We start from the raw sequence: 14,433 nt of genomic DNA, 5'->3' as shown, positions 1-14,433 counted from the left end.
CCTGTATATCAGTATGTATGTGACCTCAAGTTACTCCGTTCTCCGCTTGTAATTATGCCGTTACAAGCTTCAAAGTTATATTTATCATCTGAATTTGCCAAAACAAATGTAATATTCTGAAAGCCAAGACTTTGTTTATTTAAAATCAAACAAAACACCCGAACCCCGACAAACTATTTTTTTACACAAATCCACGTTTATTTTGAAATGTTGCGACTTCCGACTGATTTCGATAGAGCGGTCACTATTCAATGCATGCAGATAATAAAAACAAGGAACAATCATTCCCTTAAATTGATTTTCCAATTATTCTTCCTCTGGCTACAGTATTCTAACTTTGCCTAAAAAAGTGGCTGATATTATCTGAGTACACAGAGGTTTTATGAAGGTAAGAGAGGATTCTTTTATTTAAAAGTCCAACACTGGGTACAAACAAATATGTAATGTATCTGTATTTGCTGAACACACTTTAATAGCAAAGTCTATTTGCAAGACTGTCCCCAAATATGTGAAACTGAAGGGAAACCATGTTGTGTTCATCCCCTCACATGAGAGGAGCCTTTGGCCTGGAGAGTCACTCACCTTTCAACAAGGGGCAGATTCTGGCGAGAGCATGCACTGGCCCTAATCGAGTGTACTGCCCAATAGAAAACTCCATGAAGAGCAGAGGAAGGCCACACAGGAGCACCATGGTAAGATAAGGGAACAAGAAGGCACCTGCAAAAGAAAGGAAAATTATTTAAAGTATTTACGATTTAAATAATGCAAGACATGCCGTTTAGATGTAGCATTCTGCACTGAGTTGAATACTGTTTTTAAAAAAAGAACATTCACTGAGTGACAAGTTTCTGCTTAACAAATGATTCTTTAAAGATGTAAATATTTAATCATGAAAAACACATCCGTAGCTGTTTCTCCTCAGGTAGAATACTAGCACATATATGTAAGTAACTATTATTAATACAGTATGTCTTAATTGGAAGTGGCAGGATAAGTTATTTATTTAGATTAACTACAAACTCACGTCAATTCAGTGAAAATAAAAGCTGAGTGCTGAAGCTCGTTTAATCACAGCCAAATGCTGAGACGAATTGTGCTGATTCATCCTAGCTCGCAATAGATGAGAGACAACATTTACTTTATAATGTTTCTGTAGAGTGATTGTTATTAAACATACAGTTGTCAAATATGTAGTGTGTTCTTAATCAATTATTTGAAGAGAATTTTTTTTACCTCAGTTTTAAAAACGAGACCTGTTTCATAAGTTCAAATATTTCCCACGGTCCAAAACAAGGCAGGGACTATTTTTTATCAAACGGTGTGAACGTACATGTGAGATCTAACGCATACTTGCCACCCTGTGCAGAGTTACCTGGCCAGTAAATTATTGGGACCACTACCGCCCTCTAAACAAAGTTGTTTTTCTATACAGAATGGATGAAAGGCTGTTTGGATGACAAATGACTTAAAACACAAATTCAATAAAGGATACGAATGATAAACAGATATGCTTCAAAAATGCTGTTTAACTTGTTTAAACCCTAATGACTGAGTTATATGAGTTACTCATGTAACTCATATGAATCCCTCTGCATGTGACTGCATGTGAGGAGTCTGTACATTTATACATACACAAAAAGCTATAAATATTTTTAGTTTGAATAATAAATAACATGATCTTTACAGGAGCATTTTGGACATTATTGGTACATCACACATCATCGTGATCAATCACATTTGAATGCAAAGACAATGGTTTGTAGTTTGTACTAACTTTCCCATATGTGTTCATGTAAGTTCGTGTTAGTTGTATGTATGTAATCTGTAGGCTAACTCATCCCTAAAGTCCCCCAAAATAAAATGGGTGAGGCTGCTTTTATCCACTACGCTCCCAAACTGTGGAACACCCTACCACACATGTGTTAAACTCAAGGCCGGGGGCCAAATCAGGCCCTTGGTGGATTTAATTTGTATAGGCAATAATTTAAGCTTTGTTAGTTCCAGGTTTAATATGTGCAATAAGTTCATTTCAATAAGTTTTGCAATAAACATTGAACCAGTCCGGCCCTCGACTAGTACCCATTTTTTTATTTTGGCCCACTGTGTGTTTGAGTTTGACCCCCCTGCTTTAGACCATATTAGATATACTTTATTGATCCCAGTTATATAAAATCTGTTTTGTTTCCATTTTGTGCAATAGCCTCAGGATGCATGAGCACAAGCTGACCCATTATTTACGATGGTTTATCACAATTCAAATGAGCATTTGGCAGAAAGAAAACACTAAGAATAGTAGACGTGTGCCAGAAACAAGCAAGAAATAGGAAGAATGTTCCTTACAGATGTAAACATTGTCATAAACCAAGCAGCTTTCACAATATTCACAATGCCTCAGACATTACTTTTAAGAAAACTCCTCAGGGTTCCTTTAAAATGACTCTTTTATGTGTAAAGTTTCGCCTTAATTCAGCCTGAATTATTTCTTATCACAGCTTTGAAACTTTCTGATCAAGCGGAGCTAGAAATAAAGTTTGAGCAAAGCTTTGAAAATCAGCCCAAACTTTACTATTTAAAGTCCTCGGGCATGCAGGGCTACTGTATACATGTTCAAATATGTGTATAAAGCCTCCAGGAAGAGATGTGTGGAATCTGATATCGCCTCAGGGCTCTGAAAACTTCAAGTTCAAAACAAAAATGGAGGGTTTTGAGTTAGAAATAAGTGTTTTTAAGAGACTTCTGTAGCATAACACACCTTGGTCTCTAACAGAAGTGCAGTGCATTGTGGGTAATGTAGGCACAGACATTCTGCATTCATTTAAAACAAAATGAGGGTGTTAGGAAGTAGTGATCTTCTGTAGCACAACACACCTTGATCTCTAACAGAGGTGCAGTGCATTGTGGGTAATGTAGGCACAGACAATGATAGAAAAATAAATAAAAACGATTGTTCTTCTGCATTCATGTTGTATTAAATCAGCCTCTTGATAATGGGAACAAGAGCCCAACGTCCTCGCCTTACAGGGTTTTACGATCCCTTCTGATACGAGTAAACAGAAGCAAACACTCCTCCTCTCGCTCCACATTGTTCTGCTGAGGGAGGATTACGCCTGCCCAGTGTTTTGGTATTTAGTTCTGCTCCATAATGCTCTTTAATTTCATTCGCCTCCTGCAGTCTTCCCCCCGTAGTCCCTTAATCAAATAGTAATCAGTGTTGTTCTTCCGTGGTTAAACATTTAGCTCCCCTCAAAGCCAGAGAACAACACAAATTCATCTGGAGAGACGCAGACATGCGTTTCAGGGAAAGCTATGAGGCCAAGTCTGTGGTTTATTTATCCGAGGGGGTTTTGTTACAGAGTTGAAAAAAGGGGAATTTGTATGAAATGAATTATGAAAATGGAACAATGTAAGTGTTTGGTTTGCAAAATGAAAACACGTTTCTTCAGAAATGCTGAAAGACAAACTCCAGAAATCATTCAGGATCGGAGCTAAATGACATTTCTTATGGGTTCCTAAAGCCAAGGCATTCAAAATATAATTGTTGTGGCCACTTGTATGTTTTTGTTTCATTGCTCAATGGGGTATTTAGGTGACCTCAGTTTTGACCGTGTCATGCTGTTTTTGGAATAAATAAATGGTATTTAATAGAAAGAATGTTGTGGTCGTAATTGGAGACCGCACGCGTCTAACTAAGTGTCAAGCAGTGGCGGACTGGCTATCGGGACGTTCGGGACGAATCCCGATGGGACTGAAGTGGGCCGATCTGACGATGTGGGCCAGTCGGATAAGTCACGAGCACCCCCCCGACAATTTACTAGCCGTACCGAAGTGGGCCGGTCGAGAGCCCCGGGCTGATTTTAGTCCCAGTCCGCCCCTGGTGTCAATCCATGGTGATATTGAGCGGCGATAGTCACCACAATAATCATTTCAGAGATAAAGCCATTTTAAACCTTGCAACAACAGGCTTTTCCTAAAATATCTGGGGCTCATTCTGCAGGGAAACTTGAGTTGAAACATGAATGCAAAAAAGTACAAAATTATAGCAATTATTTTAAAAGGGGTTATTTTCCAAAGTCCCATAAGAGGAGCTCTAGCAGTGTTTTGGATCGTTGGAGTAAAGCTTTGATGATGTTTCAGAATCACATGAATATTTATGTGTCTGTTGCCTGAAATCTCAAAAGCAAATTGGAGCATTAGCTCGACATCACTGTGCGATCTTCCCTCTGCGTTACAAGAGAAACGACCAAAACTGAAGTTGGGCTTTCAACAGCAGCTGCAGCAACACGTGATGTCATCAGTGTGAGATTCACCGCGCTGCAGCTGGATGATGACATCACCACAGGGACAGATTAGAGGCGTGGGAAAGGACAGTTGGCTTCATTTCCTAAAAGCAATCTGCTGTGAAGAGTAATCTGACAGAGCTGCGAGAGGAGAGGGAAACCAAATCTGCATCCATATATTTATTTTGTTTTATATGTTAAAGGTGTGCTTATTTCTGCATTTTACAACTCTGTCATTTGCACCATTTGATCACCCTTTTCATGTTTTATGTATGCTGTACGTAGCAGCCTTGCATTTTCCGATTGTCATTGCCAATATCAATAATGCTGTAGCATTTCCCTCCGAATAATGGTCGTAGGCTTTACTGATGAACCAGAATGTATTCAAACTCCAGACCCAACGTAAGAGCTTGAGCCTCTTCGGTGGGTGCTAACATTTAAATACTTCCTGTCAGCCGCGTGAACTTGCCTTCAAAATAAAAGCATAGAAATGATACAGGAAGTTCACCTAAATTACATTATAAGATATATATAAAACTGCAACGAAAGCAACAAAAACAATGCAACATCCTCTTCAGTCTCAAATAACACAAATTGGGTTATCCACAAGCACTTTTCATACTTCACGTGCAGCTCAAAGTGCTGTATGAAAGGACAACACATCACAAGTAAAAAAACAAACAACAACAAGTTCCCCTGAGATCAGATGTTAAAAACTTTACAGACACATGCAGCATAGCAACAACATATAACATGTTAACAGAGAGACACGAGGAGGTAAAAGGTATGATAACAACAAACACATTTAATTAATAATGATTCCTCTCGGAGAAGAAAACACACAACTAAGTCAATCAATGCAACAATGTATAACCATATAAGATAAAGTAAACATATAGGTACAATAAAAAGAAAAAGATAATAGCAATACAAAAAGTCATAATTCTAAGAAAGGTTATTTGATTAAAATATTAAAAGATCAACGTAAAAGGAAATGTTACTATTAAAACTGTTAAATAAATAATATTATATAAAACCCTTTAAGACCTATATCATAAATACAATAATATAAATATTATTATATATTATAAGTGTCAGGGGTTCCTCACTATTCCCTAAAGAGCTTCTGATTCACCCAAAACAAACTAATTTAACTACCCTTTGTGACCGACATCTTCTTAGTTTCCCACTTTTTCAGAAAAACACAATCTGGGGTAATTAGTTCAGGTGTTTTAAATATCAGTTTATTTATAATTTGTTGTCCCAAATCAGTGTCTTCATAAAGTGTTTTCACTCATATGAAAATATACCTGCCCATGTTCTCAAACCTCTTCACAGTCTTGCTGAGGTTTGTCGTCCCTCTAAAAAGAGTTGAATCATGATTCCTGTCAGCTCTGCATCCGCTGCACCTTCTCCATGAGATGATGGTGACTCATAGGCCATCCTCTGCAGGGGCGGGATGTTATTATATGATGGGAATTAGGGGGTGGAAAGGGATCTTTTTCATAGTTCAGCTCACTCAAATCGTCTTTTCTGTGCAGAGCTTACGATAAGCTTCCCGGGGTTTTGTAACCACAACAAGTATCACTTCAGAACTCTTTAAAAAGTTGAGACAGTGTTTATTTTATCCCTTTATGTTAAGGGATTAGCTGTTGAATTTCTAAAGAACATACATACTGTGAAACATCACGCAGGCATTTAGTAGAACTGACTTTAATGTCTTATTCACTTCAATGTTTTACTGTAGCAGATGCTAAAATAAATGGCAACACACCAAACTTTGTTCTGAAATTAAACACTTTTATTTAAATATTTCACTTTTTCAAACCCACATTAACCTCTCTACATATCAGCATGGATACAATATACTTTCATCAACCATTTAAAACCAAAAACAAGTCCATTTGAAGCTAGTTTGCATGTAAATCCTGTTCATTTCTTCTTCTAAAACAGTCATGAAGAACACCAGGAGATGCCAGGAGTTGAGTTTCCATTAAACAAAATGATGACTGGTATATTAATTGTACGCCAATTGAATCAGAGCACACACAAGCCAAATTACCTCCTTCGTTACCACGGTGACGGACTGCGGACAAGCAATTTATTATTTAGAGGGGCCATTTTTTAAACAGTGCAGTGCTCAGTCCACATTAAACACTGTGGGGCTACATTACATCACTTTCAACACACTTCACAGAGAACAGTGAGGGCCAAACATTGAGCAGTTAAAAAGAGTATGTAGTGTCTCTACTTTAAAGAGTCCTCTCCTGCTGATGTTCAGGTGTATGTCAGTATGTAGTGTCTCTACTTTAAAGAGTCCTCTCCTGCTGATGTTCAGGTGTATATCAGTATGTAGTGTCTCTACTTTAAAGAGTCCTCTCCTGCTGATGTTCAGGTGTATATCAGTATGTAGTGTCTCTACTTTAAAGAGTCCTCTCCTGCTGATGTTCAGGTGTATATCAGTATGTAGTGNGCTTCATTTCCTAAAAGCAATCTGCTGTGAAGAGTAATCTGACAGAGCTGAGAGAAGAGAGGGAAGCCAAATATTTTGTTTTATATGTTAAAGGTGTGCTTATTTCTGCATTTTACAACTCTGTCATTTGCACCATTTGATCACCCTTTTCATGTTTTATGTATGCTGTACGTAGCAGCCTTGCATTTTCCGATTGTCATTGCCAATATCAATAATGCTGTAGCATTTCCCTCNTCTAGCTCACCATCATCCTGTGTCCTTAAAGCCTCGGCATACTTCCTCACGATCAGACTCACACCTACGGGGACCAACCAGACAGAACCGTGGATGTGCACCACATGTGCCATCCAAACATTAATAATAGCACATTCGAGCTACGTACTTCTTGCGCTTCTACCAATGCCTAAGCCGCACAGTCCTATGCCCAGAACAATTCCATTTGCGAAGCAATCGACGCGCTACGGCCGAAGTAGACTTACGCAAAAAAAAAAATATTTCAGGTTCCTGCTCGCCGCTGCTCTCTTTTGGCAACCATTTCTGATTTCATTTCTAGCAACATGAGGTGAACTGATTGAACACTAGTCTTGAATGTTGTGAGATCTTTAAAAGTTGCTGTAACCTGTAGGATGGAGCCGATCTTCTTACAGACAACAAAAAAGCATGAAACACATTACAGAATGATGCCACGTGTACACCGCCATACTATGACTACAAAAACACTCCTAACGTAATATTTTCTCCTCCTTCTCAAACACACACGCTTTTGTCAGACATTCATCCTTACACTGCGGCAAAACTGTATTCATTATAATGATATAAATCCATTTGCATGGATTGTAGCACGCGCTGTGTGTGTGTGGTTGGCGTGTGTGTGTGTGTCGTGTGGTCCGTGTGTGTGGTGTGTGTGTGTGTGTTGTGTGTGGGTGTGTAGTGTGTGTGGTGTGGTTGTGTCGTTAACATGAACACTTGTCTGTGTTTAGTGCGGGCCCTGGCGGCGCTGACAGACAGTTTCCCTCGCAGCAAACTTTGGCACAACTATAGTTCAGTCCAAAGGTAAAATAAAAAAGGGGCAGGATCCCTGAGGGAGAGAGCGATCAGATCTCTCTGCTCCCCCTGGGCTCGCCTGTTTGAGAGTTCACGCGAAACGGCTCTTTGTCTCTGTGCTCTCCCTAAGCAAATGAAACAATGTCTCCTGCAGGAACAAAAGGCGGCCTGATCAGAAATCGCTTATTGCCCGGAGAAGAATAAATGCTGCCTTGGAGATACAGCAGAGAGCCAAATGCAACGCCAAGTTACTGCGACACGCTATATATCACCGACACAGGGCGAGACCAGCATCAATGCTATTGTAGGCAAGAGGTGGGCCTATTGTAGACGGCTGGTGAGAAAGAAACAAGGTACAGATTATTGGCAAATGTCGTACTATGCTGTGATAGGGCAAAAAAAAAAAAAAAAAAATAGTGCGGGAGAAATATGTTGTCTTATTGTGGTTGTTTGACCCGAGAAGTTCGTCGCTATACAGACAATGTTCAGATTGGTTCCAAGGAAGGTAAAAAAAAGCAAGCGCGCAAACGCCTAAGGGGACTGTTTAGAGGAAATGTATTGTTATCCCAACGAGCTAGCATGAGGTTTCAAAGATTAGCAAAAGGTTAGCCAGGGTTAAATACTGTGCTGGCTGCTTTACATGGAGTGCTAGGTTCATAAAGCAAAACATGAGCAGAAGTCTCTACAACCTTTGCGGGAAAGATATATTGTGCAGGGAAGCAACTAAGGGATGCCAGTGATTATAGATATCTCGTTACAGTCCCATAATGGAAATATTATTGTTAAAATCGATTTTATTTATATACCCTACTTGTTTATTATAGTATGTTTTTTTTTTTTCTGGCTTAATCAACCAAAAATATAGACTAAATGATAATAATACGTAGTAATGAATAATTGAAATGCGCATTGGTCCACACCAACAGTTGTTTACTGTAAACCTTGGAGGAAGCCCTGCGTGCGGAGGGCAGACCGCTGCTAGCAGCGCTAGCACACCGACCCCGCCGCCCCCCGCTCTCCCTCACAGAGTGCGACTAAAGATGCAACAAAACGGCAGGTAAAAAGAGTTCGCTGCCTCCGTGGAACTACTGTTCGAATTTACAAGTCCAAAGGAAGTTAATACGAAACAAACAACGGAAAACCTTTTGTCTGAGTTTTTTTTTTCTCTCCCACGGGGGGGGTGGGGGGGTCGGTCGGTCGAATAATCGATTATTATTCGCCAGGGCTGCCGAATAATCGATTTTGATCATGGTCAGTTTCTGGCAACCCTAGAAGCAACCACTTGCTAGTTAGCTTAACAACTTTTTAGCTAGCATTTTCCAAGGTAACCGAACTCATTGTGTATACCAAGTTATTTATTTTGTTTAACTTTTTCCATATTTGGATAGAACACACTGTCTTTTAAGGGGAAATGCAGCATATTTAATGTGACTTTTGCTAGCTTAAACGGCTATTCTTGGCACTGTTTGTCTTTTTTAAATGCTACTTGCTACTTGAAAGATTAGAGACACATTAGCCTTTCTTCAAACAGGTCACTTGACATTTTACATGCCTTGACTATACTCCACTTACATTCTCTTTCAGTACCATAAACACTAAAGTAAGTAGTGGATTTCCCCCCCTTGTATGACACTTCAAATTTAGTTTATGTATTGTTGTATATCCCACAGCTCTGCAGCTAGCAGTGACTTTACATGGTGGGTTATTTGGGATAAAAGTGACATGTTGAGTTCATAATTACACTCACTGTAATTCACCCTGCCGGGTCTCTTAGGCGTCCCATTCTTTAACGTTTCACTTCTTGAAGGTATTTTGTTATTTCACTTGTAGATGTGTGTCCCATCAGTGTGTGTCTCAGTACCTCCCACTGAGATTAGGGGCCAATTTCACAGCGGGGGATTAAGCTTCCCCCCTATGTAAACTCATTTTTCCTCCAATGGAAACCTTCATCGAGGTAGAAAATGAATCTCTGACATTTATACTGTTCCCTTAACACTCCTTCATGAGTTTGACAATCACTAATTATCCTCCAGCTTTCCCTGCAGCAGTTTCATTATTTCGTTGTCAACGTGGTCACAAGGATTTATTCCAAAGTGAGACATTTACCAAGTGGAAAAAGTGCAGTTTTTTAAGTATGTGCACAGAATCTTTTCCTCCATGCATATGTCATATTGTAAAGTCTTCATTGCCTTCAGCTGTAGGGTACAGTACAGTGGAGGGTTTCTGTTTGACCGCAGTGTGTCCAGCAGTGTTACGTTATCTGCTCCCTAGGGATTAGCTGATTTTCTCCGGTCTGGAGGAATGTGCGAGAGCAGATCAGAGTGAACTCTCTGCACGATGTCTTGCAGTCATTTGACATGGAGTCTTGTTTGGAGAAGATTATATATGCAGTACATCTTGTGTTTGTTGTGGCTGAGGGGAAACATGTTTTTCTACCGATCAGAGGGTCAGTCGTTGTCATAGCAGTTTAAATGACCCTTGGTTACTCATTCCCACATTTCTCTGTATCATGTAGTCGACGGTATTGAACTATGTGTACGTTTCTTTGGATAAAAGCCTCAGCTGAAGAAACCCAAGGCAATGTTAGTTTTCAGTTTCAGACAGTTCAGATAACTTCTGGTTATTAGTGTTTCTTTGTTTTGTGTCAGCTGTTCTTGATAGTTTTAGCTATAGGAGGTCAGTTAGAAAAAGATAGTTTCACGTAAACTGTCAATTATGCAGATTTAGTAACATTTGAATCTGATGCTAGTTGTGGAATTGTTGTCCGTTGAATGCTTAATAATAAGGGTTCGTGCATACAGTTGTTGTCATTATGTTTTCTTTTGGTCTTCTTCAAATCACCTTGTATTTGTTTCTTGTGCTGTAAATTCAAAGATTCGATGGCTTTATTGTTATATGCATTTTTAGATAACCCAATTTGTGTTATTTGAGACTGAAGGGGATGTTGCATTGTTTTTGTTGCTTTCGTTGCAGTTTTATATATATCTTATAATGTCATTTAGGTGAACTTCCTGTTTCATTTGTATGCTTTTATTTTGAAGGTGAGTTAACAAGGCTGACAGGAAGTGGTTGTAGCTTTTGAAAACAACGTGACGGAGAAAGTAATATCTTCTATGTAACGGCGGAGAAAGAGAAGAACGGACTGTATATTTAAATGTTAGCACCCCCCGAAGAGGCTCAAGCTCTTACGTTGGGTCTGGAGTTTGATTAAATTCTGGTTCATCAGTAAAGCCTACGACCATTATTCGGAGGGAAATGCTACAGCACTATTTCACTTTTTTTAAACATTTTTCTTCTTGTATTTACTATGTACTTGCACTCAGTGGCGGTTCTACGGGGTGGCACGGGGTGGCAGCTGCCACCTCAGAAAAATGCCTTGCCACCCCAGCTGCCACCCCATTTGGCAGCTTTGTTTTGAAAGAAAAGTTGTGGCTCATCGGACATTTATGAGAGAAAATNTAGCTTCCTAGAAACACCACTGTACAGTATACCAAATAAGTCCTGTATAGATACTGATGTGTGTGTGTGTGTGTGTGTGTGTGTGTGTGTGTGTGTGTGTGTCCACACACACACACACACACACACACACACACACACACACACACATCAGTATCTATACAGGACTTATTTGGTATACTGTACAGTGGTGTTTCTAGGAAGCTATAGTATGAGGCGATACTGTGTCTCTGATCTTGTTTATAAGATATATAAATTCTTGACACTTGACGCACACACACGCATGGCGTAATTTCCAAAGGGGACAGTATCCCCCCCACTTTACAAATATGTTTTATTATGGGAGGCTTGTGGCGCAGTGGGTAGTGTGTTGGATAGACAGGTTCAAACCCCACTGCAGTCAGCATGTCGTTGTGTCCCTGAGACACTTCACCCCAAATTGTTCCTGTGGGGAGTGTCCTCAGTATTGAGTATGGAAGTCGCTTTGGATAAAAGTGACTTACAAGCAACATGTTTATTTTTTAACGCAAGCCGTCTTCGCCACGGAGGAGCACACAGCCTCTGTGTGTGTGAGTGTGTCTGTGTGTCTGTGTGTCTGTGTGAGTGAGTGAGTGAGTGAGTGAGTGAGTGAGTGAGTGAGTGTGTGTGTGTGTGGCACGAGCGCATTTTGTGTGTGTGTGAGTGAGTGAGTGAGTGAGTGTGTGAGTGAGTGAGTGAGTGAGTGAGTGTGTGAGTGAGTGAGTGAGTGAGTGAGTGTGAGTGAGTGAGTGAGTGTGAGTGAGTGAGTGAGTGAGTGAGTGAGTGAGTGAGTGAGTGAGTGTGAGTGAGTGAGTGTGTGTGTGAGTGAGAGTGAGTGAGTGTGTGAGTGAGTGAGTGAGTGAGTGAGTGTGTGTGAGTGAGTGAGTGAGTGTGTGTGTGGCACGAGCGCATTTTGTGTGTGTGTGAGTGAGTGAGTGAGTGAGTGAGTGTGTGTGAGTGTGGCACGAGCGCATTTTGTGTGTGTGTGAGCGAGACACAGAGAGAGAGAGAGAATATAAATAAGAAATATCAGTGTTTCCCCTATCATTGTTATGGCGGGGCACTTTTTAATTATTTTTTATATATATAGCACCAAATTGCAACTAATCTATATCTACTGTCACTTTTCACATTGAACATGTGCTCTGTTATTAAATAAGCTAAACGCTGTGACGTTAAGTTGTGAGTTTAGTGTTTCTGACCCTAAGAAACACTGATGCATTAATCAATAACAATAATCCACAGCTCCTCTCTGCTCCAGAGGATTTACAACAAGTATATCCCCCATGTTCTTGGATTTGTTAACACCATAGTAACTAATGTATTTGTAGAACGGCAGGAAAAGACCCAAAGCGGCTCACATGGGTTAACGGTAAACATATAATAATGTTCAAATGTGCTAAATATCTACACTGAAACCGAGGAGTGAAAGTAGCTCTCATCCTAAAAGAGACCGCTGCTCCAAAGCAACTCCTCGTGTGAAACCAGGCGTCTGTTCTCCTCGTGGGACTCGAGGAACCACAAAGAAATGAAAGTGCCACGGCAGGATTTAATCCCATTAGCTCATTGACTGCANCAGTCCCCCCCCCCCCGCCCCCTCTCTCTGACGCAAAGTGGCCCCTCCCAGAATAATGGGCCGATCCAATTTCCTTCATAAAACCAAGAGGAGGATTTACTACGATGACTCAGATGCAGTTTGCCCACTAGCTGAATGCAGTACATTGACTCTGTGATGAACAATGTTCAGGTACCTTTCATTAGTGATACTTTTACCTTTACTTTACTTTCAACATGTGTATTTTCTACTTTTTTATTTATTGCTGTTTTATTTCTATTTTGAGATGTTTAAATTTAAATGTTCTACTTTTAATTTCTCGTATGTGAAATGCCTTGTTCTCATTGGGATCAATAAAGTACTCCTTATCTTAATTCAGAGTACATTTACTTTACTCCCGGGGTGCGCCCTCAAACCAAAATGCAGATATTCCCCGTAAAATGTCAAAGTCATGCCAACAAACAATATTTCTGTTCCTCAAAAACTGTATTAATTTCTCCAGAAGTTTCGTCAACAAGTTCCAAATTCAGGGCTATATATAAAAACCGCTTGCCCTGAAAGTGTCTCTAGGAATAATTTTGGCCCTTGGACCAATGTAATGCTGATCCCTGGTGTACAGTATGGCTTTACAATAATTCATTTAAGTAAAATAACTTAATACTACTTATAATACTCTATTATTACCACAAATATGAGATTTTTTGAAAACATATTTGGGACACTGCTCTCCTCTATTTACAAATGACCATATGGCAGGAAGTGACATCATGAGGGATTACCGACAGTGCACAGTATGGTATTACAATTAAGTGAAATATCTTAAACTTGACGTCATGGTGCGTACATAAAAAATAACATACATTTTTTTTAGAAATAAATTAAAAAATATTGCAGTATTTACGTAGAAATAGAATGGAATAAAATATGGAATAAAAATCGGCCGTAATAAAAAAAGCAAACAGATATTGTGTACATTGTGTGCATTAATACAGGAAGCGACGTGCTGTTTTGTTGCGTTTCTTTTTACCGACAGCCCATTATGGGATTACAATGATTCAGTATAATATCTTAAATACAACTTAAAGAACACTATTGTCACCACAAATATGAGATGTGTTAAAATAACTAGTTTTGATGTTAATGTTAAATGTTGCATGAAGCTTCAGTGGATACGCCTCACAGTTTGAAATGGCACTTTTTGTTATCTGCTCAATGCAACGTGTTGTTTTTGTCTCTGTTGTTGTTGCTGTCAACAAAATAATTTACTCATTCACTCAAATGGAAAATAAGCTACATAGATATTTAGGATTGTAATGAAGGAATGAATGAAACTTAAAATGATAGGTATGATGTACATTGTGTAATTTAATAAAATGTGAATATATATATTTATCCTTTGACGTGTTAGTTATGTTTAGAGTTGCCAGAAACTGACCATGATCAAAATCGATTATTCGGCAGCCCTGGCGAATAATAATCGATTATTCTTATTTAACTTCCTTTGGACTTGTAAGTTTGAAGTAGTTCCAAGAGCAGGAACTCTTTTTACCTGCCGCTTTGTTCATCTTTAGTCTCACGTGTGAGGGAGAGGGGGGGTGGGGGCGGGGTCG

The 14,433-nt window shown here is 39.5% G+C and overlaps 1 protein-coding gene across 1 annotated transcript in view; it reads right to left on the bottom strand.

Moving 5' to 3' along the window:
* LOC104945856 (sodium- and chloride-dependent betaine transporter-like) overlaps positions 1-14,433 on the bottom strand; it is a 43,901-nt gene that overhangs the window by 5,393 nt on the left and 24,075 nt on the right. The window contains exon 3 of the mRNA XM_010771580.1: positions 583-717. Coding sequence (XP_010769882.1) covers positions 583-717 — 135 coding nt within the window. The remainder of the gene's footprint in view (positions 1-582; positions 718-14,433) is intronic.

Source organism: Notothenia coriiceps, unplaced genomic scaffold, assembly GCF_000735185.1.
Source record: "Notothenia coriiceps isolate Sejong01 unplaced genomic scaffold, NC01 NC01_scaffold00010091, whole genome shotgun sequence".
Classification (NCBI taxonomy): Eukaryota; Metazoa; Chordata; class Actinopteri; order Perciformes; family Nototheniidae; genus Notothenia; species Notothenia coriiceps.
The sequence above is the reverse complement of the archived record's forward strand: the minus strand, read 5'-3'. Positions and strand labels throughout refer to the sequence as shown.